The sequence below is a fragment of the Plasmodium inui genome, assembly GCF_000524495.1.
Source record: "Plasmodium inui San Antonio 1 unplaced genomic scaffold supercont1.6, whole genome shotgun sequence".
Lineage (NCBI taxonomy): Eukaryota > Apicomplexa > Aconoidasida > Haemosporida > Plasmodiidae > Plasmodium > Plasmodium inui.
In genome coordinates this window covers 308,570-336,225 of record NW_008481840.1, presented here as the reverse complement: position 1 = coordinate 336,225, position 27,656 = coordinate 308,570, and the positions used below count along the sequence as shown (strand labels likewise).

Here is a 27,656-nt window from a genome sequence, read left to right as displayed (position 1 = left end):
TTCCCCCCCTTCTTGGTATTTTTTTTATTTTTTTTTTTTTGCTAACCCGTTAAGGTGGTTGACATTTTTGCGCCGAAATGGGGAATATAAGTCCCTCTTCCAGGAATAAAAAAAAAGAAAAACAAAAAACGTAAAGAAGTGAAACAAAAAGGTTCTCTTTCAAAATGGTAACAAGTCGGAGAACACAAAAACGGGAGTAAACACAACGTAGCGTAAAGATGAAAGATAAAAGGGGCGAAACGTTTAACCTGGCACAAAGGTTATACACGTAAAAATCCCCCTCGCCAATCAGCGGTGGAAAGGAAATTTTTCAAAGTGCATCCTATCGTACGCGATGTGCTGCTACGTCGTACATGTGGTCTATCGTCAGCATTTGAGAGCGAATAGAGGGGGTTGTCAGACGTCCCCATAGAGGTTATCCTAACCTTCTGAAGAGACTTGTGAGCTGGGACGCATCACCCCTTCGCCTGAATTTGTGCGCCTGACTCTCTGTTCACATGGTATCGTCACCGCCTCACCGCCAATGGACGACTTCGAGTACTATTTCCTCCCAACTGAGGAGGAGTCGGAGCAGGTGAAGGGAGCCAAACTGGAGCTGCACAAAGTGCTGAAGAGAAACAGAGAAAGGCACAGCAGGGTAAACAAGCCGATGAGGGCGTCGTCCAATGAGATATCGCTCCTTGGGGGGAAGGAGGATGCGTCGAAGGGGAAGATGGAAGCATCTCCCCCTTGGACCGATGGGGAGAAGGCCCACTGGAGAGGCATGCACCCCTCGACGGGAAGCGAAGGGCATTCCTCCAAAAGGAGGACCAGCCACAAAGAAGACACGAGGTTCAAAACGGGGGGAGAGGAACAACTTCCCAGTGAAGGTCGCCCAGTGTGTTATAACTTAAATGAAAATCATCACGACAGTGAGGTGAATGCAGAGAGGCGAATTCAACCTGGTCACAGTTTAGGGGAAGCGACACTGGGGGGAGATCGACAAGGTAAAAGAAGACTCAATGAAGATAATATTGGCCGCCATGGGAAGAAGCTGAAGGGAGGGGTAGCAATGACAAGGGAAATATCCATCGAGTTGAGCAGCACTGGAGGGAAAATCTCCACTGTGGGTAACGATGACCATAAAACAGACACGGCAATGAAGTGGAGCGCGACGGGAGGGAGTGCCCAAAGCCGAAGCAACAGTTACAGGGGTACCTCCGAGGGGAACGACCAGTCAGATTCGCTGTCCTCGGGGAGGTCCTCCTCCACGGATTATCTCTCTCATGATAAGGGGGATAAAAAGGGGAAGATGAAAGTGGAGAGGCACCCCCGCGGGGGGAAGGGCGAAAAGTCGGCCAGGCCGGCCAGGTCGGTCAGATCGGCGCTGGGGATGGCCTCTACAACTGCCACCGCTGCCACCGCCGCTATGACCGCCCCTACGACGACCACTTCTGCTGTGGGTAGGGAAGGAAAAACGTCTGACGGTAGCAGACCCCGCCGCATACCAGAGGAGCCAAAGCGGGAAAGGAAAAAGTACAGCGGGGTTATGATGCTGCACAAGTTTAAAATAAACTACCAAAGCCTGACGGAGTCGGAGAAAAAGTATTACCTCTACATGATGAAGAAGCTGCGTGTGCGTTACGATCACGAGAGGCAAATCTTTTACACAGACGATACATTTACGAAGTGTTTTACAGAGAGGGTTCGCCAAGAAAAGGGGAAATTCAATTATCTAGGTTACTTAGAATATGCCTGCTTCTACATCCTTGAATGGTTAACCCCAACGAGGGAAGAAAAACTGTTAAAGCAGAAGTCGCTGATCAAATTGGAAGTGGCGGTGAAGTCGGTCTTTCCGAAGGCTACGATGCAACCGTTTGGATCGTTCGTCACAGGATTGTCCATCCCGGGCAGTGACCTCGACGTGTGTTTTCTTGACATCCCCCTGGAAGACCTGGATGCCTTGCTAATCATTTCGTACGCCTTAGTCAAACTAGATGTCGTGGCAGACATACGATTAATTAAAGATGCAAGGGTTAAGATTCTAAAATACACAGACAAAGAAACAGGGGTTCAGGTGGATGTATGTACAAATCAGCTCTCCTCAAGACAGACAACAGATTTTATAAAAAATAAAGTGGAAAAATATCTCTATTTGAGACCACTCGTCATTCTGTTAAAGTTTTTTCTGAACACAAGAAATCTAAACGAAACCTATATAGGTGGGATTGGTTCTTTCCTTCTGTGTTGCATGGTTTTGCATTTTCTACAACTGCACCCTTCTACCTTCAACTGGACTGTCTTTAGCAACTGCTATTTGGTGAAGTTATTACTCGAGTTTTTTAGCTTCTACAGCATTGACTATAATGTCGATTTCAACTGCTCCGTTTTGCGAGGTCTGGGTCATGTGATGCCAAGATATATGCGAAGAGAATTTGAGCGGAACAATCGGCTCTGCTTTGAAAACCCAATTGATACTTCAGTGGATATTGGGAAGAATGCGTACAAAATTAGGTATGTGTTTTATCTGTTTAGTCACCAGTTCTGCGCGCTGGCGAGCTTGATTGGGGCGTTGCGTGGCCAAGCAGGGGAGGCCCTCTTATCTGTGAGTAGTCACTGCGAGGCGGGAGGCGCAACGGGGGGCAAAGCGGGGGGCAAAGCGGGAGACACAGGGGGAGCTCGACTGGACCGCTACGCCGAGGGCGACAAACTAAACGCGGCCGGCTCCATGTTCCCCCTCTTCTTCGCCAACTTCTTCAACCCGGACAGCATCGTCTTCACGAAGCGACTCAAGGCGGAGTTCCCAAACCCGCAGTGGAACATCAGCCACTTCAACTTCTCCGTCACCACGGAGGAGAAACACAAGCTGCTGGAAATGCTGCGGGACGACTGGGCCTCCTACTTCGACCGGGGCCTTCCCCCCGACAGCGCAGCCCTCTTCGCCGCCTTCGACAGGACCTTCCCCTTCTCCCTGGACCTGTACAACAACGCGTTTAGGTACGCCCAGTGAAGCGGTATCGTGGATGGCGGTAACGTGGTAACGGGGCGGCGTGGTATCATGGATCGCGGTAACGGGGTGGCCTTGCAACCGGGCAGCGGGACACATTTGCCCCGCTTTCTCAACCGTGCAGGAAGCGCTTCGCCGCCAAGTGCACATTCTGGTCAAACAGAGAACTTGTAATCATTCCGTTGGGCTCATACAATGGGTTCAATAAGACCTTAATATAATTTTCGTGAACGATCTCGAAGAAGGATCGGATGTTCTCATCGGAGGGGACATAGATTGTGGGTCCAACTGTCGTCCCCCCCCCACTGATCATCTCATTCTTGTTCTTGTGAAGCAGTAAGAACTTTATGTGTCCTGTGGTACAATATGCTGACACAGAATAGCTGTTAAACGAATCGACCGTTTTTAAAAAAAGATTCGTAGATTTCCATACTACCACATCTACCGAATCTAGAGACTGATGAATTATGAACTGTGCCAGATGTTCTGAAATGTCCTTTTTGACGTTCATAGACAGGTCGGCTTCGTACAAAGGGATGTCTCCTTTTCCTATTATTGCCAGCACGTACACCTGGTACGTCGTCGCAGGGCCACTCACGCTGTTTCGACTCATCTGTGTGATGTGGTTAGCTGGCAAGGTAACTCGGCTCTGTCAGCCGCGGCGCGGCGGGGTAAGTCCCCTTTGTCATCCGCGGGTCGGCGGGGTAACGTCCCCTTTGTCAGCCGCTGACTGGCTGCGCCCCTCTCCTCCCCAGGAGCCGCAAACCTAATCGTTGCACCTTTTGGCGAATACTCTCGCTGCACAAACGGGCGTTCCTTTCCCTTCTGTGTTATCCAAGGGGACATTCCCCGGCGCGTTTTGCAGAGGGGGGAGAAAAAAGGAAGAAGCCAAATTAACGAAACGAAAAAGGGGCAAAAAAAGGGGAAAAAAAAAGGGGGAAAAAAGTGCCCATCAAAGGGGCCAAAAAAAGGCGAACATATGAAATACCCCGTCACTACACTTATGCCAGTTGTTAACGGTTCAGTTTGACACGTGCAATCCTGGGCTGCCGGCACTATAGCTGTGCCGAGGGCGGCAACGTAGGATTGCACGTGTTAGCAAAAAAAAAAAGTAACCCCCATTGGGAGGAAGAAAAAAAAAATTAAAAAAAAAAATGAAACACAAAAATGAAACAAAAAAATGGGACAAAAAAATGGGACAAAAAAATGAAACAAAAAAATGAAACAAAAAAATGAAACAAAAAAATGAAAAACAAAATAATAAAATAACCCACGGGGGATGGAAGCAAAAACAATGCAGAGACAAATCAAACAATTGGAGGCAGAAAACTCAGACCTTCCATCGCCCAACGGAGGGTCTGCTATATGCAGTACTGTCGAAGGGGCGAGTTCTTTCCCACCCCCGAAAGGGCCTACACACAGGCGCGGAAAAGTAACGCAACCACGTATGTACAAATATACGTGCAGACAAGATACGCCCAATATGTGTAGGAATGGGGTTTGGTGAAGGGGTCCCTCTAACCCTTCGGTCAGCTTAAGGACGCTGCTGTACAGACGACTCTCCGAACCTGTCACTGATCACTCGAAATTTTTGAGCTTTGGCACGAATTTTTTGATTTCCCTCTTGACTTCCACCTTCTTGTTTAATTTCGCGTTCACTTTATTCTTGTCGATAAAGATGGCGGTTTTTTTTGCCTTTTCGAGGAGGTTCTTCAGGTCGGGCCCATCTATGCTGGAGTCTACGAAGGGGAGGGGTGCAGTAAAGGGGGGAAGCAAACGGGGTGAAGTAAAGGAGGTGGTTTAGGGTTCAGGAAAAGGGGGGTAAGTAAAGAAGACAAAACCGCACGCGAAGCGCAAGTCGCGTGTACACGATAAGTTACAGCGGCGCGGCCGAATGACTGGCGCCACCACCCGCGTTTCCCTTACGTGATTCCGTCTCCGCGGGCGCAGCAGACACCGGATTAGAAACCGGATTAGAAACCGCATTAGAAACCGGATTAGAAACCGCATTAGAAACCGCATTAGAAACCGGATTAGAAACCGAATTAGAAACCGGCTTAGGAACCGGCTTCTTCAAGATTGTCGAGGGGTCCCTTGGCTTCATCTTCAAAAGGGAAAGCATTTTATTCTTGATTGATAATTTTTTCTGCAAACGTCTTTCCACTTTCCTGATTTGGGCACCTCCTTCGGTCGAGTCATCAGTTAGGGCGGCGTCCCTGAAAATAATTGGGCGAGCAGCTTGGGCATCAGTTGGGGGAGCGCCCTTGAACACAGTTGGGGGATCGGCCTTGGAAGCAATTAGGGGATCGGCCTTGGAAGCAATTAGGGGATCGGCCTTGGAAGCAGTTGGAGCGGTCATCCCCGTCATCTTCTCACTGGGAGTGGCCTTTTTCGCAGCATCAGAACCTTTGTCTTCTTGCTCTCTAGGTGCAAGGGTTATCTTCGGAGGAAATTCTTTAAGCAGCTTGCTTAAGTTTTCTTTTTTGGGTTCTACCTTTATCTTCAGAATTGGTTTTATCGTCTTACTGGCGAGGTGGTTGTCCTTCGTGTTGCTCTCCTTCTTTGCTGCGTCTGCCGGATCGCTCTTGGCAGGGTTACTCTTTGGAGGGTTGTTCTTCACAGGGTCGATCTCAGCAGGGTTGGTCTTCACAGGGTCGATCTCAGCAGGGTTGGTCTTCACAGGGTGTGCGGCGTCACTTTTTCCTAACCCTAGAGGGTCATTTTTTGCTACAATCGCTGTGTCATTTTTTGCAGAGGTTACCGGTCCCGCTTTCTTCGCCGAATCCTTCTTTCCAGGCAAAGGCAACTTAATCTTCATCACGCCGTCCTTCACCACTGGGGAGATCTTCTTCAAGGCGACTGGACCCTTCTCTAACGCGTCTTTTTGCCCTGTCTTTTGCCCTGTCTTTTGCCCTTCCGTTTGGGCTGTCTTTTGCCCTGTCTTTTGCCCTTCCGTTTGCCCTGTCTTTTGCCCTGTCTTTTGCCCTTCCGTTTGCCCTTCCATTTGGGCTGTCTTTTGCCCTTCCATTTGGGCTGTCTTTTGCCCTTCCGTTTTGCCTACCTTTTGCTCTCCCTGTTGCTCCCCCTCTTTCGCCTTGGGGTCACTAGGTCCGTTACTGCTCGAGAGAGGTAGACTTTTCTTCAAAAGACCTCCCAGCTTTCTAGCGCTCCCCTCAACGGGGGTCGTGGAACCGCTGCTGCCATCCTTCTCAATCCCCTCGGATGTGCCATTCTTTGACTCCAACCGTTTGGCTAGATTTTTTATTCTACTCTGAACTAGGGAAAGGGTGCCGCTTTTTTCTTCCTCCTGATTATGCTGACTGGCAACAGGGCTGACACTCTTGTTGCTACTGCCTCCCTTCTTGCTGCTACTGTCTCCATTTTTTCCGATACTCTCGCCATTCTTGCTGCTACTCTCTCCATTCTTGCTGCTACTCTCTCCATTCTTCTGATTGAGACTGATTCGTGTGGAGGCTTCCTTCTGGGGAGTGTTTTCCTTCACATCGGAGTTTGACTTCTTGGCGTTCGTCGAGGCGGCTGTGGGGGGTGGTGGTGAAAATGGGGGTGTGTGCATTGGTGAGGGTTGGGGGCGTTTCACGTACACTTGTTCATCGCGCCCTTGCAGCAATGCGTAGGTAGCGGCGCAGCTCACCCGAGTCGGCATTCTTCGAGATGTAGGGCTTGAAGATGACCTTATTTCCCCTCTGAAAGCGGCTCGCCCCCTTCCCTGTGTTGTTAGCGGACAGAGGCTGCGCATGCGGCTGTCCCAGCGGCTTCACAGGCGATTGTACCAGCGGCTTCACATGCGATTGTCCCTGCGGCTGCGCATGGGACTTTACATGAGACTCCACATGCGACCTCCCCTGCATCTGCGATGGCTGATCCCTTTCCTCGATGACTTTGCTCAGAAGGGTGCTCTTCTGAAAGGTCACTCTGGCGCTGCTCTCCACCTTCCGATCGTCCCCGGAGGGAGCGTCGCCTGGGTTGTTCCCTCCGTGCGGAGCAAGTAACGTTGACTGTTTCCTCGCTCTGCTAAAAATCTCAGCTGGGAGGAGGGAATGTGGCGGACAAGCAAACACAGACACATGCATTTTCCCTATTATCTCAGGCTTCGAATTTGCAACCCTTGAGTAAATGTCCCACGACGCGTCTCTCACTAGAGTCTTCTCACTAATGAAAGAACACACAGATGTACCAATCAAAGCTTTTCCATTCACGTCATGTACGTCTATCATAAAACGGGGTATATCTCCTGCATTTTTTTCTGGCAATGAAGTTAAATTAATAGTATAGTCGATGTTAAAAATGCATTTGCCTCCATTGCCACGTGCATCCATATCCTTGGGCTTGGTCACTCTCGTCGTGTTCTGAATCGCAGAGGTACTCGTCTCACGGTCGTATCGGACGACGCAGATGATCCTTGCATTTTCCTTCTTGTAGTCTATTTCTAGGAATCCAATTCGTATACAGAACCCTTGTAAGTCATGAGGGAGAAGTTCGCTGCAATTTGGCTTGTGTTCATCATCATACTCACTTCGTACCTGTTTTGTTTGTTCCTCCTCCACGTATTTGGAGAATATCGCGTCATCAGCATAGTTGTCCTTGGAGCTCTCCTCCCTGTTGAGGGCGCTTCCGCTTCGTCTCCCCGAGTCGGAGAAGCTTCCCCCAGGCGCAGCACCGAGATGACTGCACCGTTGGTGAGTGATCCTCTGGTGGCTGCCCCTTTCGTGACTTCTTCTTTCTTGACTGCCGCTTTGCTGATAATCGGTCGGGAGCACCCCATTGTGAGGGCCATACCCCGAGGGGGGTAGCCAACCGTCCCCTTCAGACGGCACCACTGGGGGGATAGGAGGAACGGGAGGACTCACAAACTTCCCATCTTTCAATAGCCCAATCGATCCATAATACAACACTCCGTAAAGAGAATTAATGCGAGGGTCAAGTGTCCTACATGGGTATATATAATCCAGTAATGTCTTTATGGTGTTTCTCTTACTATTCGTGCTGACCCCGTAGGCATTGACGTCTGCCGCTACCTGCGTGCAAACACCAGAGAACGACTGTACCAGGGTATCTAGCTGTATGTATAAAAGGTCAATACGTCTCACTGTGTCTATCAAGGAGCTCTGATTTTCTTTAATGTTTAGCAATTTCGTTTCTAACTTATCTGTGTAGAGTTTATTTTTTTGCAATATGGTATAAGTCTTGTTGAGCTCTTCATGCAAGTCATAATTTTTCTTCTCACAATCGGCTCTTTTATCTTTCTCCATTTTGTACAGCTTGAAATAGAACCTAATTTTGTTTTCTAATTCTTCTAATATGTTTTCAATGATTTCTGGTTCTGGTCGCGATCTTTCGTGAAGTGTGTCCTTCGTTAGGCTGTACTTGTTTTGATGCACCTCCTCCAAGTTGTGCAATGCATCCATCCATACCTTCCCCTCGTTGCTCTTTTTTTTCTTTCTCATTTGCTCGGTTCGGTGTGGAAGGTGGAGCTCCACCGGTGTGTCTTCGTTTATATGATAGGTCGAGCTCCACCGGTGCGTCTCCGTCGATATGATAGCTGGAGCTCCACCGGTGCCTTCTTTTATGCCTAGTGACGTCTCCTCTCCTCGCTAATAACCGCTGGCATTTGCAAAACAATTCGCCTCAGCCAGATAATAGCGTTTTAGTGGGGGGAAAAAAAAGAGGAGACAACTTTAAAAGGCGGTGTTGTTTTAATATCAATAGGTAAATTAAAAAGAAGAAGACAAATTGGGGTAAGTACAAATGTGCGCGCGCTGGGTGTCACGAGGAGCGTGGGATTCGCTTGTGGGTGCAGTTGGACAGAGGCATTAAAGCGGCATTAAGAAGGGTGATTAAAAGTGTCTGTTAAAAAGGAAGATTAAACGTGGCCTTTAAAAAGGGACATTCAAAAGGGTTTTAAAACGGGTACTACCGCTAACGTGACAGCTTGAGCGGACTTTCAAAGCAGACGTGTAGAGCTCGCCAAAGGGCGCGTCCCTTTAAAAGCGTCTGCTACGAAACAGTGCGTAAAAGTGGAGGGGAGAATCGATTAATTGACGCAAGAAGAGTAAGGGGGCTGTCTGCGCGCGCGCATATGTGTTACAGGTACATATATGTGTATATATTCACGTACGCCCAAGTGCGCCCTGTAGACAATGCGCGAACCTTGAAGGCGGTTCAAGGACGCCAGAATCAGCGCGAAAATAATTTGTGAACACACACAACGGCGTTTGGCAGGGTGCGCTGCGAATTTGTGTTTGGAAAAGTTTTCCAAAAAAAAACGAATTTGCTATATTTTAACACATTTATTTCCTTTTTTTTCCACAATTTATTCTTTATTTTTATTTTTTAAGGTTTATTTTTAATTTTTACATTTTTCCTCTTTTACATGGGAAAAAATTCACTTCGCGTTTTAATTCCCTATTGTGCGTTTTTTTTCCGAGCGTGTTAAGTGGATGCAGGAGTTGAACGCCGTTGCCTCGTCCGTCCGCCGGCAGAACGACTCTGCCAGTCGGCGTCTTTTCCCTTGTGGAAACGGATTTTTCTGAGCGGCCACTTCATCGCTCTGCTTGTGTTCACTTTCGCGATTTATGCGGCCACCGCGATCTGCCATGCCAACGGCTGCTTCCTTGCACACGCACAGAAAATGCACACACAAAATTGCCCTTTTTTTTTTTTTTTTCTAGCCACCTTGTTCAGGTAATTTTTTCTACAAAAGCGCAAAAACGATTTGATTATATCCATTTTGGCTAGCTCCTTCGTGAAAAGATTATGACTGTTCAGGTGAAAATTTGAACACTCCTCATATTTGTCTTCGTTTTCATCCTGGAATTAATTTGAGGTTATTTGTTGAAAGGACGAGCTGGCAAAATGGCTGGGCGGACAGATGTACGTAATGGTCGTGGCATCTCTTCAGACACAAGGGCAAACTGGTAACTCACAAGTGGCAACTGCTAACTCTCAAATGGCAACACCCAACTCTTGCGAGTGAACTTTTACAAAAGCGTGTACATACCCATGGCTGCGTGCGTCGCCACGAAGTAACCAAAGACACCCCAGAAGGTAGCGGCAAAGGCCAAATCAGGTCTGCCCAGCACATCGGACATGAGTGCAGCAGTACTGGGCCCCCCGACATTTGCATTGATGGCTAGCAAAACTTCGTCTATATGTAAAACCAGGAGAGACCACTTGGTAACCACATTAAATATGTACGAAAAAGAAAACACACAAAATAAATGAGTTGCCAGTAGGCATACCACCAACATTGCTAGCGGCTTAATAACGCTACACAAAATGCGCACATCAATGGACATCCCTGAAAGGGACAAATAGTAAACTGTTAAAAGGTGCAAAACGGTTGAGTAGTACTCTGTGGCTCTGAAATAAATATGTGTCACAAAAACTGCTACTCTCTTTGTGCGTCTCGTTATGCGCTTAGCCATAATGTATGCAATGCAATCCAGGCAGAATAGGTAGCCAAAGGCAAGCGCAAATAAAATGTACGTTTTGAATTTGTCAGCCGGGATATAGGAAGTGACAAATTGATAGATGAACTCGTAGTCGCTCAGCACTTTCGTGCTCAGTCCAATTATGACCACCACGGATAGGCAGTCACATAAGGATTTGCACAACAAAGTGGGTAAGAAGTACACCATAGGAGGGTTTACCTGGTGGGGCTTTAGCTGATGGTCGTCCCCTAGGGGTAATGGCCAGTTTTCATGATTTGCGAACGACCCGTATGATGCGTACAGTGGTGAATCACACAGGAGGTGTGTTATCTCTTCTCTTCCCTCTGCCTCCCTCTGTTCATGAGATAACTTCATTGCACTTCCATTTTGTTTCGAGACACATTCACTGCTGTTGAGCGACACGGGTTCCTCCCCGTGGACAGAAAAAAAAACGCCAACATGTTTCCATAAGGGCAAAGTGATAAGAAACAGATTGGTAAACAAATCGTCTAATATGAACATGCTGTTTCTTTCCATAGTGTCCACCGCTAACAGATCAGCGACTTCCACAAAATTTATGTAGCCACCGATGTACGTAGCAACGAAGCAGCTGGTGTTTTTCCTCAAGCGTTCTTCACTCCCATTTGCGTCATCTTGAAAAAAGAACCTTTTCGTTATGTGGTAAGAAGTGACTCCTCCGATGAGTGTCCCTACAGCGCCGAAGATAAATGCGATGCCAAACGGCGCAACCCTGCTGCTGCGAATTAGTAAATTATACAAGGATTTTTTTTTCTTTCTTTCCTCCTCTGTGAAAGCAGTTTCACGTTCTTCGCCTTCACGACGCTCACACACAATTGCCTTTTTTTTCATACACGAAAAAGTCATCATGAGGGATATGCATAACGAGTAAGACAGTACCCGTTGCAAAATCCAGTCTACATACTTTCTGTCGTCAATTTTTATTTCGAGCATTCCATTGAGCATTATGCCCAGAAGGAAGCTTAACAGATGCACATTTGGGAAACTCTTCCATTTTTTCCTAAACTGAAGTGGCAAAAACAGCAAGCAAATCGCAAGGGGGGCAATGTGTGCGTTGTTCCTCACCCGTTCAATCATCAGATGGCGTTACGAACGGTGCAGTGTTTCACTTAATCGTTTTTCAATTTTGTTATGTTATGTTATGTTGTGATCTGTTTTTTTTTTTTTTTTTTGTTTGCCAAATGGGGGTAGAAAAACCTGGCATGTACATCCGTTCGCATTTAATTATGCTTGTAGTGTATGGGTCCCTTTTTTTTTGTTCGCAAGGTGGTTCTCTTTTAATCGCATCAAAGTGACGCCCATAGGGTTGCCACTCCGCGGCGGTTATGCGTATACCATTTTGGTGGCAACTCATGTGAGCGCTTACGACGTTGTTGGACCTTTCATTTTGTGAAGAAATGGAAAAGAAAAAAGGACTAATTTTTGATCAATTTTGTTAACTTCCATTGTCGTATTTTTTTTTGGGAGATGTAGAGGAAAGTCCTCGTTGGGGTGGTGGCACCAAGGGGAGCAAGGACACTGCCGTAACGCACGAGGGGTTGTATATACATATTTATATTTACCTTACTGGTGGTGGTGGTATGGGGTGGAGCCCTTTCTTTTTATGCACAACCGCGCTTGAGTATTCTGGCCGCTCGCCACTCACCTGCGTATGCCCACATTTTTTCAAAAACAGAAGAAGCGTAGACGACCTTACAGCGGTTCCTTTTTCAAATGCGTCTTTATGTTTGAAAAAAGTAGGTGGGCCTGTTGCATATCCCATTGCAGTGCAAAAATACGTAGCTAGCTGGTTAAGAAAAAAAAAAAAGAAGAAAAAAATATGAACTGTTCATGCAAAAGTGACCAATTCGGAAGATTTTCCAAAAGGGACATATCATGGTGTTGACACATTTGCAATCATTTTGGGGTAAGCGGGACGGACAAAAAGGGGGTTATCTCCCCCTGTTGGAAAATTGCCTCATTTGTCTTGCACGGGGGAAGCAACGCATGAGGGGTCAACATACACATAGGAAATGTACAAATACATGTTCTCACGCATGTATGCATGTGCCAAATGCGAAATGGCGCCCTCAGCACCACCAAGCGGCAAACAGAACGACCGGTTAAGTAACAGTACAGCTGGACACATGGCAATGCAGCACGACGGCATGCTTCATCTACCCTGTGCTCAGATAACCTGAGGGACGATCTGTCGAAATTTTCTCCACCTCTTCTTGGAGAAGGAAAAGATTGGCGACAAATTCACAAATAGCAGCCGCACATGGCATACACATTAAATCGGAGGGAAAAACATTCACATCCCCCAAGTTGGCAATCCCATTTCAAAGCAATTTTGAAGTGGCTCATCACGTTTGAAACACTTCCGGGCAAGTTAACTGCACGTTTATTTGGTGAAACTGCACGCCTCATCCCACCCGTTCGTACCATTTTTATTTTTTTTTTTCTCAATTGTGCACAGCCTATGGACTATTTTTTAAAAAATTTTTCCGATGAGGTTAAGGAACAGTACAGCACGCACGCAGTTAAGCAATCTCCACAAACGTAGCCGAGCGACGAAGCGGCCCGAACGCCTGTCAGGGTTAAACGATTATACTGCGTATGTGCTTCCCGTAGCGATGGGCGCTTGTGGGGATGTAGCGTCGCGCAGGTGTTCCCCCCCCCAAGGTCACAGCGTCATGCCCTGGTATGTACGCTTCTCCGCGCCTTTAGCGCTTTACAGCTTCACGGCTTCCCACCTCGTACCATCGTGCTTGCGGCCCTTGTGCCGCCCACGGGAAGGGATAAACAATTGAACAAATGGACGGAGATGGGCGAGGGTCACGTCCAAGTCGAAATTGCGAACGCGCCAGCCCTCTTCAAATTAGCAAACTAGTTAAAAGGAAGCCATTTTTTTAATATCTTTGAGCAAAAAATGAATGGCTGAATGGTTAGTTTGCGTGCCAGTTGTAACATTACTGTATCGTACTTTCCAAAAGGTGCGAATTTGAGATTTTCCCTTCAGCCAAAAGGGAGAGGAAGTGGAAGAAAAGAGAGGCGAAAAAAAAAAAAAAAAAAAAGACGAACAATTTTCTGCCATCGATTTACCGCCCTTTTTGTTTTCTGTGTGTGAGGGGAAAAGTTATCCAATCTGTGTTTGGGAAAATGCCGTATGTGGACAAAACGGAGGAGTTCTTCAAAGCGGTTGAACGACTGAGCAATGAGAACTTGGACTTTAGGAAGGATAGGAATGTTGGTCAAGACACGGAGGTGAATGAGCTGGCATCGAAAATCACGGACCTGCTGCACAGGGGCAACCAAAAGTTGCAAGAGTTGGAGCGATGTAAGTGCGGATGAGGGCGTGAAAGAGATGAAATGAGATGAGGTGGCAACGGAGGAGCACTAACATATTAGCCGAAACGGGGTAGCACTATCTGATTAGCCGAAACGGGGCAGCACTATCTGATTAGCCGAAACGCAGTAGTAGTAACCGCCCCATGGTCGCAGAACTGCACCATATGGATGGGCTGACACGCAGTGCAACCGTTGGAAGTACCCCCGTGTTTGTCAACTGAGACGCTTTTCTTACTCGTATGTCGTTGCACACAAGTGGGGTACCCCCATCGATGCGCTGCCTCGTTATGCGGGGATTCACCTTTTGTCGAGGTTCACCTCTTCACGAGATTCACCTCTCATGGAGCTCCTCCTTTTTCCTTCCCCTTCTCCAAGGTGTCCGGCAGAAGGGAATATTCAACGACAAGACGTTACAAATAGAAGAGCTAACCTACGAAGTTAAGCAGACCATCACGGACGCTACCAACGACGTGGATGCATTAGTGCAGTATGTCTGCAACCTGAATATCAGTAACCCGCAGGGGAAGACGCACCTGAACAATATTATCTTCTCCCTAAAAAACCGCCTTTTTGAGTTTACGAAGAAATTTAAGGATGTGTTGCACATTCGGAGTGAGGTAGGGGTTGCCGCTATGTTTGGCGGCCCTTCCGGTGCTCCGCTGTGGTGGTCAGTGGAGCTCTTATCTGCGAAAGTGCCAGTTCGATGGATGATGCGTGGACTCATGCCTTGTGGCAGCATCTTTCTTCTCCCCAAGTGGACCGCCATCATTTGCTCCACGCCCCTTTCCCCCCCTCTCCCCTTAGCACATAAAAAAACAAGTGAATCGCAGAAACATGTACTCCTACACGACGACCGAGTCGACATTCAGCAACAACAACTACAAATTCACACCCCTTCGAGATATCGACATTGAGAGGTACTCTACAGACATCTGGGTGGGTGTGCTGTCACGTTTAGATCATCACATAGATGCTTTATTTTATTTTATTTTTTATTATTTTTTTTTTCCCCTTTCAGTGGGCAGCAGCAGACCTTGAAGATGCCTGAAAGGACGTCCTATTTGCACTCCAGAGCGGATGCAATGGAAAACATACAAAAGATAATCGGGGACCTAGCGCAGATGTTCCAGAAGGTCGCAACGATGGTGACACAGCAGGATGAAATGATTCGGAGGATCGACGAGGACATTGACACTTCCCTTTACAACACGAGGGAGGGGCAGAACTACCTCCTCTCGTACTTCAACCGGCTGACGTCGACGCGGACCCTGATACTACAGGTGGGTCTTTGCATGAACAGGGGGTAGAGGTAGGGGTAGATGTGTAGCTCCCTGCCCATTCCCAGTCCAGCATAGCCCTCTCTGCATTGCCACTCCAACGTAGCTTTCACCCCATTGCTCCGCCCCCCGCGCCTAATTCCTCCCCTTACAGATTTTCGCCTGCATATTCATCTTGATAGTTTTTTTTGTGCTCTTCATGTGAGCAGTCTCTGCATCTAGACAGCGCAAGGAAGTCTCTCCATGTCATTTTTATTTATTCCCCCGTTGGAAGCCCTTTGATGGAAGGAACCCTCAAGGCCCCCCAACGTGGCGATGTCGCACCGCAAACGTGCGAAGTTACCAATAATATTGTTCGTTAATTTATTGTTTTTAAATTTGTAGTAGCATTGATCAATTTGGTTAGCCAATTCGCATGGCTTATACCACTCTTTTTTTTCTTTTTTTTTTTTTTTGTGTATGTCGTTTTTGCGCCCATATATGTGCCTTCCCATTTGACATTCTCTCATAAGCGCATGTCATTTGTTAAATTCCTTCCCCCGTCCTACACATGTGCTTACACACGTTTGCAAAGAAATGGAATAATCCACAGAATTAATTTGTTTCTTGCATGTGCGTTTATGTTATTATGAAGAACTGGGGTACGGGCGCCCATCCTTATTGAAGAGGTCACACATGTTGCACGTAACTTGTGTGCGGCGCCCCCCCCTTTGATTAAAACGTTAGGCAGCCTCTGCATTCCCATTTACGTTTGCATCTGAGTCTGCATTTGCGTGTGTGACCAGGCCTACGTTTTGATCTTTTCTTTTTTTTTTGTCCATTTTGTTTATCTTAAGTTTATTTCGTCTTAGCAAGCATGAGTAAGTCAAGTCTCCTCCTTTTTCCCCTCCATTACGAATCCTCTTGCGCATCCTTCTGTGTGCAAATATAGATTGCGCGGATGAAGAGCGGGGATCTTATTTACTCTCCCCCCTTCGCAATTAAAATTGTAGGAAATTAATTTGGTGTTGTCCACTTGGCGCGAGCAGCAGCCGCGGTGAAGTGATGTGATGTCTGCGATAGTAGCATTGCGTCCATTTTTGCAAAGTCGCCTGAACGGTTCATAACATTATGCACTTTTTTTCTACACCGTTGCGCGAAGCGAACACCGCGGAGATCTCCTCATTCGCATCGCAGCGGCGGACAACCGTCCAACAGCCGTCCAACCTTTAAATATACAGTGGTGTAAATTCAATACGAAATAATCGCACGAGTGCCTTTCAAAAGTTTAATGTAATAAAATGTGTTTAATTATTTGTGCAAGTAGTATCATTAAAAAGGGGGAAAGGCACGCAGCACGTGGAATGTGCAAAGGGAAAAAAAGAAAAAAGAAAAAAAAAAAACAAAGCATGACGCACACGGGGGTGCACACTGAGAAAACAAGCAATCTCGTTCGTTAGGCCTCTACTGTGTAAAAAGTTAGGGGTGATAGTTATCGCCAGAATAAAACGTTCAGCAGAAACTTTTTAAACAATGGCCGACGCGGCGGAAGATAACTTGGGCCACAACTCGGCGCATTCCCTTGCAACGGGTCCTGTTATTGCTGATCCCTTCATTTCTCCTTTGGGGTTAACGATAACACCAGCGTTGTCTTCGAAGTAAATGAAGTACCCTTCGTGTCTTCTCCAGGCCTTCGACTGACGTGTGATTATTGCATTTAGCACTTTTTTCCTGAGATCGGGTTTTCCCTTCTTCACGGTGGCTAGCACCATGTCACCAAGTGAGGCAGCGGGTAGTCTGTTCAGACATGAGCCAAATCCCTGTCAGTCAGAGGGAAAAAAAAAAAGAAAAAAAATAATGATACTTCTGTCCTCACGCAGGAAACAGACAGGTAGTAGCGTAGAATACTCCCTTTGGTACTCCCCATCGGCACACACAGATATACGCCATCCAACAAAAATAAAAATATACAAAGGCATTCGATCAGTGAATTATTTAATATATCGGCTAAACAATTTATCAACATGAAGGTATTTTTCTGTCCTATCATTGAAATCATCATGAAAGCTTTATATATTTTGGACGTGGCAGCGCGGTTGAGCGGGAGGAGGCGAAGGGGGCGTAGCGAAGCCTCTCTGACGCAGATACATACTCCGCATAGGCGAATGCCTTACCTGCACAGCAATAATGTACAAGTTTTTTCCTCCACTGTTATCGCAGCAGTTGATGAGAGCCCCCACGGGGAGAGAAAGCGTTATTCTCATCTTGTTTTTCAACGTTCCCGCTCGTCCTCTTTTCATTTTGACTTATCTCCACAATACAATGGTAAAAGAAAAAAAAGAAAAAAAAAAAAGTGACTTATCCACGCGATGTAAACGTATAACTGCGTATATGTTTATGCGCAACAATGATCTGTAAAATGGAGGGGTGGATTGCAAAAAAGGGAAAAAAGAAAAAAAAATAAGATAAAATTAAGTAAAATAAGATTAAGCAAAATAAAGCAAAATAAAGTAAAAAAAATGTAAAATAAACACGCGAGCAGTGCTGGCAACAACGTTAAAGGGTCAACTGGACAACCTTCCTCGTTTAACTTATAAAATATGCTCACTTGAAAAAAATGGTACTCCCATAGTCCCCAATACATATGCCCCGCGTTATGTAGATAGGGTACATATACATAAACTCAACCTGCTGATGCAATTTTTAACCGCTTCAAACGAAATATATATTTTTTCATTTAAAAAAATGTACGAGGTGACTTTTGGGGCAGTCCATCAATTTTTTTTTCATGAACCTTGAGAGGTTAGTAATATGTACTGCTAAAGGTTGACGCATGAAGGTACGGTGCTTCCATAGGGAAAAAAAAAAAAAAGGAAACCGCCCCCAAAAAAAGGCCTTTATGTTTTATGCCTCCCCGGAGATACGTCACAAGCGGACCAAAGCTGAACACATTATATACACTGTGGTGTGGCAGGGATATGGCTGCCGAAGGGACAGGCGCTACTCTTCCCACTGTACCCACGCTGGTGAGGAAAGGGACAGTTTGGCGCCGCAACTAAAGGCGGCGAAAAATAATTGCGCCGCTTCTTTGTGCCGCTTCCTTGCGCCGCTTCTTTGCGCCGTTTCTTTGTGCCGCTTCCTTGTGCCACTTCTCCGCGCCTACATGGAGCGCTGGTGTTGGGGGGATTTCCACGAAGCGGTGGTGCAGCGGGGAAAATCAAGGCGCAAATGGGGAAGGAAATAAAAGGAAGAAAAAGTAAAAAAAAGGTAAAAAGGTTGAATAAGTGAAAAATCGCACGTCAACTAGGCAAATTCGTGCAATGCACAACAGGGAAAGTCGCAGCTTTGATGGAACGATACTGCGATAAAGGCAGCTCCTCCCAGCCAACGTCTGCTTTTTTTTTATATTATTTTTTTTTATTTTTTTGGCTAAAAAAGTGCCCTTTTTTTTACCTGAACGGTTCATACTTTTTTCTTTCGTGCTATGCAAAGGCACACGCGCTGGGTGCGGAGGGGCGTACCTCGGATGGCTTCCCAAGTAGGCATACCGGCATGTGAGTGAAATCAATTTTCATATATTTGCAAGCGTAGGGTATGCATGAAGAGGGGAACTACTAAACGGGAAATAACCATACTGAACGCGGAACAACTATACTAATCGCGGAACAACAATACTAAACACACATGTGCATTTTGCGCAACAGCCGTCGGTGGAAGGAACGCCTATGATGCTCGCTCTGTTCTGCCTACATGAAACGACAAACATTTTTGCAAAGAAGAAACCATTGAGGTTACCTTTACCTCGTGCAAAAAAAGGAAAAAAATGCATTTTGATTGAAACACCCAAGTGAGTGGAAGAAATTGCCACACGCATTTCGCTTTTCGCCACACTCGTTCTGCTCTTTTTCTTCGTGTTTTTTTTTGAGCAAATAAGGTGATAAATCGTCGCGGCCACTTCCCATCCCTGCGCCGCTTTTCAGGCGAACCGTGATCAAAGGAAAAAAGTGGTGATGTCTGCCTAGGGGCGAACACCGGTTCCCTTCCCTCCCCCCAAAAAAGGTATTTTACCGCTTGGCTCATCACCCCCTGTCTGCCGCGGCTCACCCTGTGCTCCCAAAATCTTCGACAAGATGGAGAATGTGGAGAAGATATACATCCGGAACAAAGCCGACCTCTCGGATAACTTCTTTTACTTCTACAACTGGGTCAAGCTGAACTTTAATACGTGCCTGATCATAAGCGAGAATAGCAGCCTGCGGAGCAGCGTCGTGTTGGAGCTGCTCAATGGGAAGAGGCTCGTGCTGAGTGAAATCAACGTGTGTGAAGCGTTATTTCGGCTGACCTGCGGTGGGGTCGGCGATGCGGTCGGGGATGCGATTAGCAATCCGGTCCGCAATCCCATCAGGGACCATCTTGCTGCTCACTGTCGTGATTCCCTGCGCGGGGAGGAGCTCAAGTTCTACCTGAAGGGGCAGCTTGCGAGCGACAAGCCGGTCGACGAGGAGTTCCTTCAAAGGGTGGAAGCCGAAATGGCGCTGCAGAAGGTGTTTTGCAGAGAGAAGCTGAGCTTCGTGGACTTCCTCCTTTTCTCCATTTTTAAGAAAGCCAAAGTGGAGCGACTGGAGGACCCCGAAGGTAGGTACCCCCATGTCAGCGCATGGCTTTCCCAAAACAACTTCACCATAAAGGAGGAAGACATGACCTCCTTTGCGAGCACTAACTTTATCCAACAAATAATTGAGGACGATTTGAAGAGAAAGAAACATACTTGTGTGATTACGAGATTTCCACCTGAACCGAATGGTTACCTGCACCTGGGTCATGCAAAAAGTATATGTCTCAATTTCGGTCTGTCTGAAAAATATGGAGGGAGGACGCACCTACGATTTGATGACACCAACCCAGTGACGGAGGAAGTGAGATACATAGAATCCATTAAGGAGGATGTCAAATGGTTAGGATTCGATTGGAAGGAACATTTGTATTTCGCGTCGGACTACTTTGATCAGTTATACGAATGGGCCATCCAACTGATAAAGCAGGGGGATGCATATGTCGATGATCAATCCATTGAAGAGATAAGAAAAAATCGAGGGAGTTTGAAGCAGCCCGGGGTTAATTCTCCATACAGAGAGAGAAGTATTGAAGACAATTTGACCCTGTTTAGGAAAATGAAACTAGGAGAGTTCGCAGAAGGAGAGAAGGTACTCCGAGCCAAGATTGATATGTCATCAGGGAACATAAACTTAAGGGATCCTATCCTATATCGCATTATGCATAAGACGCATCCGAAGAGTGGAGACAAATGGGTGATTTATCCAATGTATGACTTTGCACACGGGCAATCTGATTCCATAGAACGAATTACACACTCGATCTGTACTGTCGAATTTGAAACGCATAGACCGCTGTATGACTGGTTCCAGGAGAAGCTTGGAATATATAGGACGAGACAAATTGAGTTTGCTCGTCTAAACGTTACGTACATGGTGATGAGCAAGAGGAAGCTTCTAACTCTGGTGAATGAGAAGTACGTGGATGGATGGGACGACCCACGCATGCCAACGATCTCTGGGATGAGAAGAAGAGGGTACAGTCCAGAAGCCATCAAAGATTTCTGTGCCAAAGTTGGAGTCGCAAAGAGGGAGAATATCATTTCTTATGAGTTACTAGAATTGTGTGCAAGGGAAGATATGAATAAGAAGTCAAAGAGGCTCTTTGCCATTTTAAAGCCTCTAAAAGTCGTCATCACCAATTTCGTTCCGAACGATGAGAAGTTGCATGAGCTCACTGCATTGAACCATCCGAAGAATGAATCCATGGGACAGAGGACATTGAAATTTGAACAAGAGATCTACATCGATGAGGAAGACTTTCATGAAAATCCCCCCGATCATTTCTATCGACTAGCTCCCAACAGGACCGTCCGACTGAGGTATGCCTTCTACATTACGTGTCAGGAAGTGGTGAGGGATGAAGCCACCAACCGGATAGTCGAGCTGAGGTGCACCTACGACCCGGAGAGTAAGAGCCGCGGGAATGTCAGCCAAGGCGGCGTCACAGCTATGCAAAGCGGCGCCACGGCTAGCCAATCCTGCGCGGAAAGTTTGAAGAAAATAAAATCCACCATCCACTGGGTAGCTAAGTCGAATGCCCAAAACGCGCAGTTCAGAATCTACGACAAGCTCTTCACCAAGCCCAACCCTGAATCGAACGAGGACGATGAGGACGTGGAGAAGCTCATGGAAAACTACACAGTACAGCTGGACAGGCAAAACAGCTGCCCGGAGGAGGAAGAAGCGGAGGAGGAAAAGACTCCCCCGGAACAGCAAAGCGAACTGGAAGGAAAAGACAACCTAGGGTGGAGAAAATACATCAACAAGAATTCGCTGCAGATCCACCAAGGAATCGTGGAGAAATACGCATCCAGCTGCAGTGTGGGAGAAGCTATTCAGTTCGAGCGTATTGGCTTCTTCACAAAGGATAAGGATTCCACGGAGGATTGCCCCGTGTTCAATTTGACCGTTGCGTTGGTGGAGAACAGTGCGCTCAAGAAGAAGGAGGATTTAGTGAAGAAGGAATTGGACCGTCTGAAGCGGGAGAAAGCTGCCTCCGAGCGCCGCCTCAAGCGGGAGGAGCGCAAGCTGCGCGAGCAGCGCAAGTTGGAGCAGGCGGCGGGGGGGAAGGGCGATGCGAGCGAAGTTAGCGGTGTCAACGGGGTAGAGTAGTGTAAGCGGCACAAGCGGTACTTACTTCGCCCGCTTCAGGCGGTTCAAGGGGTACGTTCGGCTACTGCATTTTTTGCGCCCCTCCACACACATACGCAGACACACATCCCCGGACGATCCAACAGCTGCGCAATAGTGTGGCCTGCGCTCCTACCACGGCACATTAGCAGTTTTGGTAATTTGTGCACCCCTCTTTAAAACGTACGAAAAGATTTTTCCTTTTGTTTTTCCTTTTTTTTTTTTTTTGTAACCCTTACGAGGAGTACACCCAACATATTCGAACGTGAGCAAAAAAAAAAAAAAAAAAAAGCGAATTGAAAAGTTATCCCTCTAAGTCTCTCCCATACACGGATAGCATTTTGCCTAGTGTGGTGCCGTGCTTCCGCTGTCACTTCTTACTCCTCGATGTGTTGGCAACATTTCTTTCATCGGGGAAGCCCAATGGAATGAGTCGAAGCAGCGGTAAGGGAAAGAACACTCTTAAGGGAGCGTATGCTCCTATTCCAGTGTGCCCCCTCGTCCCCCCCCCCTTTTCGTTGTGCGGCACGCATATGAACCTACTTGCATATGTGAAGATCCAATCGTAGGTGCGTTATTCCACTGAGCATAATAGAATGAAGGGTTACACATTTGTACGTGTGGTTTTGTCCCCCCCGGGGAAGGTGACATATTTTTACCAATGAGTAACAGCTAGGCTTGACTTGTGGAGATATTCCGCTCGAGGGCGTCCTGCTGCGGCTCGGGAAAGAAAAAAACGATCATTACCTTTTCCCCGAACGGAGCTATATGATTACATTTCATTCTCGAGGGAGAAGTCCACAAAAGTATGCGGAAACTGCCAACAGAACTTTGTTCATATGATCTTGTAGTGTGTTTGGGATTTTTTTTTTTTTTTCTCCGCAGTTGGTTCATAATCTTTAAAGAAAAATAACGTAAATGGGGAGAAGTTCTGTTTTTTTATTTTTTTTTTTCCGTGGACTTTTTTTCTTTTTCATTGTTGATTGCCGCCCCTTTTTTGTCCTTTCCCCAGTTCGCTCTCCTTTGAGGTTCATTCATTTGTAGCTTATCTTCATCTCTCCCTCGCGACAATCCGTATGCGCCACTTTGCTGCACTCGGAGTAACTTCACGTAACTTGTTGCTTCCTCTCTCTACACATCGACGGCTTCGCGCACCCCGTGTTTGTCCCCTCTCGCCCTGCCCTGCCGTTTGGTTTTTTTTTTTTTTCTTTTTTTTTCTTTCTTTTTCTTCCTTTTTTTCGTAATGTGAAGTACCATTTCGTCACGGCGAGTTTGCACATAGGTAGCGCTCACATACAGGCGGATAATTACCCTTAACAAGCACCTACGTGCTGACATAAGCACACACGTGAGGACAGAGGCACATGTACGAACATTGAAGCAGATGCACAGAGATTGAGGCACATGTACGCAGATTGAAACACATGTACGCAGATTGAAACACATGTACGCAGATTGAAGCACTCGCGCGCGGACCGAAGCAGGCACGTGCACTCTCTCCCCTCGGCACATGTGAAGCGCGCACAACGACTAGCTAAGATGAGTGTGAAAAATAAGTGCATGCTCCTTTACAACGTGGCCTGCTGCTCCCTCTGGGTCACTGTCCTCTTCGTATCCCTGCAACATGTTCTCAACAAAGAGAAGTACCCCCTAAATAGCTTTTGGCCCAAGTATAAAAATTTGATAACAGTGACTCAGTCGCTGGCCGTTCTGGAGATTCTCTTCACGCTCTTCGGTATGGAGTGGTGCTGTTACGGCGGGTTGAGCTGCTGAGCGGCCGATCCCTCGAGTGCACACGTTTGTGGAAGTATGCCTGCGCAAATGCCTAGTGTGAACCTTATCCTCCCCCGTTTGCACCCCTCGTCTGGTCTTTACACCATCTTTGCTGCTTCTCCTATTTTGTTGCCTCTCCCGCCCCTCAGGCCTCATCAACTCAGTGGTCGGCATCGTCACCACGCAAGTGTGCAGCCGCCTCTTTGTGGTTTACCTTATTTTTAACTACCTGCCCGAAAACAACAAGTGGATCTTCTCCTGCCTCATCGCATGGGCCATCATCGACATCATTCGCTACCTGTTCTACTCTCTTAATCTGCTGAATTTTCACGTCAATTTTTTGGCGTCCCTCCGAAATAAGCGTAAGTGCGGTGGTTGTTGTGTCGTTTGCGCTAAGGCTTCCACACGGAGCGCTCTTCGGGGCCTCTCCCCCAGAAAGGGAAACCCGCCGAAAGGGAAACCCGCCAAAAGGGAAACCTCCCTCCATCTGCACACAATTAGACATATTGCTCCCCCTCCCCTTCTCCCCCTTTACATTGTCGCAGTCCCGTTAATATTATACCCAATAGGAATCACGTCCGAAGTTGTGTGCACCATAGCAAGTCTCAAGAACATCCACGCCACACCTTTTCTGAGGGCCTACCCCTACTCCATGCCCAACAATTTAAATTTCCAAATCGACATTTACTACGTTTGTATCTTTGTCCTGATTCTCTACATTCCTGGGAGCATTTTACTGTACGCCTCGGCCATGAAGTATGTCATAGCGCAGTGTGCGTGTAATAAACGTGTGAATTTCTGTTGGCACTTTTTTCTTTTTTTTTTTTTAATGTAAATCGCCTGACCGTTCATATCATACACGTTCTATAAATGCACAAGGGTTGTTTTCCCGATTTGGAGTTTTTTTTTCTCATACCGCCACACTGCATACCTTTCCTCTTGTCCCTTCAGGAAAAGCAAAAAGGGAGCAGAAGGGACGGACAAGAAATTGGATCCAAGTGTCAAGAAGACGATATGAATAGGAAGGAGTACGTTCGTTTGGGCGTCCCCCTTGTGCAAATGACAGGGCCAAGGCCAGGGCCAGGCGAAGAGCCAGGTCACCCCCACGCACAGGCAATATGTCACAATACGTGCCTACATGGCTGCATGCAAAAAGCTATATGTGCACGCACGCGCGCAAAACCCTTTTCACTCACAGACGAACACATGACTCTACAAAATGAGAAAATCTTAAAGACAGTCAATTGTTAAAGATACGCAGTTGCTGAAAGGGGTCAGCTCGATTGGGGGAGTCTTAAACTTGTGCGTCGCGAAAGTATAGGGTGTGAAACTTATACAGGGTGTGCTTCACTGGGGAAGCAGCATGTGTGTGTGTGTCTATGTATGTATATCTTCTGGGTGCATATTTAAAAAGAGAGGGAAAAAAACGCGAATTAAATTTTGCTGCTCCTTCGGGGGAAGCACTCCTGCGGTGAAGCTTCACCTACACCAATTGTGGTGCGCACAAATGAACAAATGGTAGTGCACTTTGCAGGGGGAGTGGCGAGGGTGGCGGTACAGTTCTCCACCCCCCGCATCAACACAGCCCATCGCGCCCCCTTCCCAATGGGTCAGTTCTAACTTCATACGTGCGGACTTCATGAGACGGGAAGAAGTCCTGACTCCTCGCTGGTCTCCCCCTCGTCACTCCGTTTCTTCGCACTCAAAACGTTTTCAACGTCTCTGTTTTCTAGCCACAAGAAGAGGTCATTGTTTTCGCTACCCTCGCTTGAGTAATCGTTTGGATCGACGCTTATTCCACCGTCCGGCTCGGCGCTTAGTCCACCGTCCGGCTCACCGCCTACCTCACCATCCTCACTATATAAGTCCTTCATCGTGGAATAAAACCATTCGAACTTCCCAGCGTGGTTAGCTTCACTTTTTTCTGTGCTGCCATTCGGACGGAGGGAGCCGACGTTATCGTTAGGATGTTCCGACTGGCTGTTCGCTCCACCGGAAGTGACACCCGTTTGGTCGCTCCTCCCATTGCTCGAAGTGACACACAGTTGGTTGCCCTTCCCGTGTTGAACTACCCCCTCTGCAGCACTGTTTTCCTTGTTCATAGTTTCCCCCCCCTTGGTTGGGCCCTTTCTCCGTTCCACTGTGCGGGGCAGATTACCGTCTCCCCTCCTGTCCTCTACTTTGCCATCCAGGGCACGACTCATTTGGGAATATCCTGCCTCCACCGCATCGTTGTATTTTTTTATCTTTACATGGATAGGACTTCCACTTCTGATCGGTGGAGTTTTTTTCTCCTTGTCGTTTTTCTGATCTCTGCTCCACGTGAAACTCCCTTTTGGAAGCACCTTAGGATTGCCTCCATCCGTTTTTTCCCTCTCAGGGGAAGCTCTCTTTTCTGCCTTTCCTGTGTGTTTATTACTCTCCATGGTGACCCACGTGGTCACCTTCCCGTCTTGTTTGTCTGTGTCTCCTTCTCCAACTTGGCTCACATCCCGCTCCAATGCCTTCTTCCCCTGCTCAGAGGTTATTCTACTGTCAACGGATTGGAGCATTTGCAGAATCTTCAGTACGAGGTGTCTCTTATTGGACTTGCGGAGATCCTGGACTAAATTGGCGATGTAGTCTTCCCCCTTGTCGGAGCTTTTCTTCATTTCGCTAATCAGGGTGTGCAGAAGTTCCAATTCTTTGCTGTCGTGGCGGTCCATTTGGCTGTCCAGTTGTTTTTCCACCTGTTTTTCCATCTGTTTTTCCACTTCCTTCTCCATTTGGTCTTCCCTTTTGGCTTCCCCCTCGAGGCTGCTCACCCCGTCAGCGTAGGGGTGAAGCGTCGTGCCAAGGTCAGGCTCAGATGGGTAGCACCTCTTCTCGTTTTCCATTCTTTCCAAAAGGGTTCCGTCGCCATTCGCTCCACGTTCCTTCCCTCTCTCAGCAACGACTGTGGCCCCCTTCTTGTCCCTCCTCAGAAGCATCTCGTTTTTCCTCTTCTGCACTTGGTCTTGCTGGATCTTCTGGAAGTACTCCTTGAGCTGTTTGACGGTGCCTTGTCGCTCCATTTTCAGTTTGATGTACGAGTAACGGTGATCGCCGCGGTCTCCCTGCTGGTTAGCAGCGTGTACGTCGTTAGGAGGGCATCTTTCATTGCCACCGCTTACGTCGTTAGGAGGGCGTCTTTCATTGCCACCGCTTACGTCGTTAGGAGGGCGTCTTTCATTGCCGCCGCTTACGTCGTTAGGAGGGCGTCTTTCATTGCAACCGCTCACCTCATTGCCCCCCCCGCCGCACTTTCGGAGTGACTTCATCGCATCCCTCCTCACCTTCACCTCGTGTTCCTCAAAATGTTTTTTATATCTGTAAAACTCGTCAAAGGACCTGTACGTGACCTTCCCCTTATTTCCCTCCTGGTGATGCGGCTTCTTCTGCTCCTTCGCTGTAATTTCTTCCCCTCCATTTTCCGCACTTGCTTTTTCTGGCCATTTTTTTTTTTGCAAAAGTTCTTTCTCCTTGAGGATGATTCTTTTCCTTAATTCGATCAAGTCATCATAGGAAGTGGTTTCTCCTCCGCTTGTGTTTTTTCTGCCTCCGTCCGAGTGGGTTGCGCTCGCCATGGTGTCATGCGGCACCACTATTTTCCAGCCGAGGAAGCCGCCCAAACCTGCTTCTGAACCGTCTTTGCGGTGGTGCTCGATTGACGTCTTCCTTGCCCGTGTGTCCTTTGTGGTGTTTTTACTTTTTCGAGACAGACTCCACCGCCGCTGGGTTCCCCCTACCGCTTCCTCTCCGGCGTTGAAGCGAGGGTCTGGATGGACGTGGCGCTGTCTGACGTGGAGCGGTTGCCACTAACTTTGTTGCTAACTGCGCTGGTGCTGGAAATCCGGCGCGAATTCCCACGTTGTCGTTCTTCACCCAGTCTGGGTCTGCGCGCCGCACGCCTGTGTTGTTCTTTTTTTTCTTCTGCTTCCGATCTGCCCCCCGTCTGCGTGTTGTCAGTTTAGGCGTTCTTCACACAGTAGCCGCAGCGCGAATTGGAGAAGTGTATTTTTTTTTTTTTTTTTCGACAAATTTGTGAATTTCCACG

General features: G+C 47.4%; 9 protein-coding genes across 9 annotated transcripts; 4 read left to right on the top strand and 5 right to left on the bottom strand.

Annotated features, from left to right (window-relative positions):
- Positions 1 to 523: 523 nt before the first annotated feature.
- On the top strand, positions 524 to 2,989 carry C922_01820 (hypothetical protein; the record flags this gene model as incomplete). Its single annotated transcript, XM_008817423.1, has 1 exon — positions 524 to 2,989. The coding sequence occupies one exon, from the start codon at positions 524 to 526 to the stop codon at positions 2,987 to 2,989; it is 2,466 nt and encodes an 821-aa protein (XP_008815645.1).
- Positions 2,990 to 3,098: 109 nt separating this feature from the next.
- C922_01819 (hypothetical protein) lies at positions 3,099 to 3,599 on the bottom strand (the record flags this gene model as incomplete). The annotated part of the gene is made up of 1 exon (XM_008817422.1): positions 3,099 to 3,599. The coding sequence occupies one exon, from the start codon at positions 3,597 to 3,599 to the stop codon at positions 3,099 to 3,101; it is 501 nt and encodes a 166-aa protein (XP_008815644.1).
- A 965-nt stretch (positions 3,600 to 4,564) lies between these two features.
- Positions 4,565 to 8,451, bottom strand: C922_01818 (hypothetical protein; the record flags this gene model as incomplete). The annotated part of the gene is made up of 6 exons (XM_008817421.1): positions 4,565 to 4,725; positions 4,913 to 4,922; positions 5,016 to 5,585; positions 5,718 to 6,286; positions 6,380 to 6,523; positions 6,639 to 8,451. 6 exons carry the CDS (start codon positions 8,449 to 8,451, stop codon positions 4,565 to 4,567), a joined length of 3,267 nt encoding a protein of 1,088 aa, XP_008815643.1.
- A 1,533-nt stretch (positions 8,452 to 9,984) lies between these two features.
- C922_01817 (hypothetical protein) lies at positions 9,985 to 11,421 on the bottom strand (the record flags this gene model as incomplete). Its single annotated transcript, XM_008817420.1, has 1 exon — positions 9,985 to 11,421. The coding sequence occupies one exon, from the start codon at positions 11,419 to 11,421 to the stop codon at positions 9,985 to 9,987; it is 1,437 nt and encodes a 478-aa protein (XP_008815642.1).
- A 2,196-nt stretch (positions 11,422 to 13,617) lies between these two features.
- Positions 13,618 to 15,113, top strand: C922_01816 (syntaxin 5; the record flags this gene model as incomplete). Its single annotated transcript, XM_008817419.1, has 4 exons — positions 13,618 to 13,795; positions 14,182 to 14,423; positions 14,611 to 14,723; positions 14,825 to 15,113. 4 exons carry the CDS (start codon positions 13,618 to 13,620, stop codon positions 15,111 to 15,113), a joined length of 822 nt encoding a protein of 273 aa, XP_008815641.1.
- A 1,475-nt stretch (positions 15,114 to 16,588) lies between these two features.
- On the bottom strand, positions 16,589 to 17,362 carry C922_01815 (60S ribosomal protein L23; the record flags this gene model as incomplete). The annotated part of the gene is made up of 2 exons (XM_008817418.1): positions 16,589 to 16,882; positions 17,237 to 17,362. 2 exons carry the CDS (start codon positions 17,360 to 17,362, stop codon positions 16,589 to 16,591), a joined length of 420 nt encoding a protein of 139 aa, XP_008815640.1.
- Positions 17,363 to 19,192: 1,830 nt separating this feature from the next.
- Positions 19,193 to 21,790, top strand: C922_01814 (glutaminyl-tRNA synthetase; the record flags this gene model as incomplete). Its single annotated transcript, XM_008817417.1, has 1 exon — positions 19,193 to 21,790. One exon carries the CDS (start codon positions 19,193 to 19,195, stop codon positions 21,788 to 21,790), a length of 2,598 nt encoding a protein of 865 aa, XP_008815639.1.
- Positions 21,791 to 23,347: 1,557 nt separating this feature from the next.
- C922_01813 (3-hydroxy acyl-CoA dehydratase) lies at positions 23,348 to 24,599 on the top strand (the record flags this gene model as incomplete). Its single annotated transcript, XM_008817416.1, has 4 exons — positions 23,348 to 23,543; positions 23,731 to 23,943; positions 24,127 to 24,337; positions 24,533 to 24,599. The coding sequence occupies 4 exons, from the start codon at positions 23,348 to 23,350 to the stop codon at positions 24,597 to 24,599; spliced, it is 687 nt and encodes a 228-aa protein (XP_008815638.1).
- Positions 24,600 to 25,218: 619 nt separating this feature from the next.
- On the bottom strand, positions 25,219 to 27,186 carry C922_01812 (hypothetical protein; the record flags this gene model as incomplete). The annotated part of the gene is made up of 1 exon (XM_008817415.1): positions 25,219 to 27,186. The coding sequence occupies one exon, from the start codon at positions 27,184 to 27,186 to the stop codon at positions 25,219 to 25,221; it is 1,968 nt and encodes a 655-aa protein (XP_008815637.1).
- Positions 27,187 to 27,656: the final 470 nt, after the last annotated feature.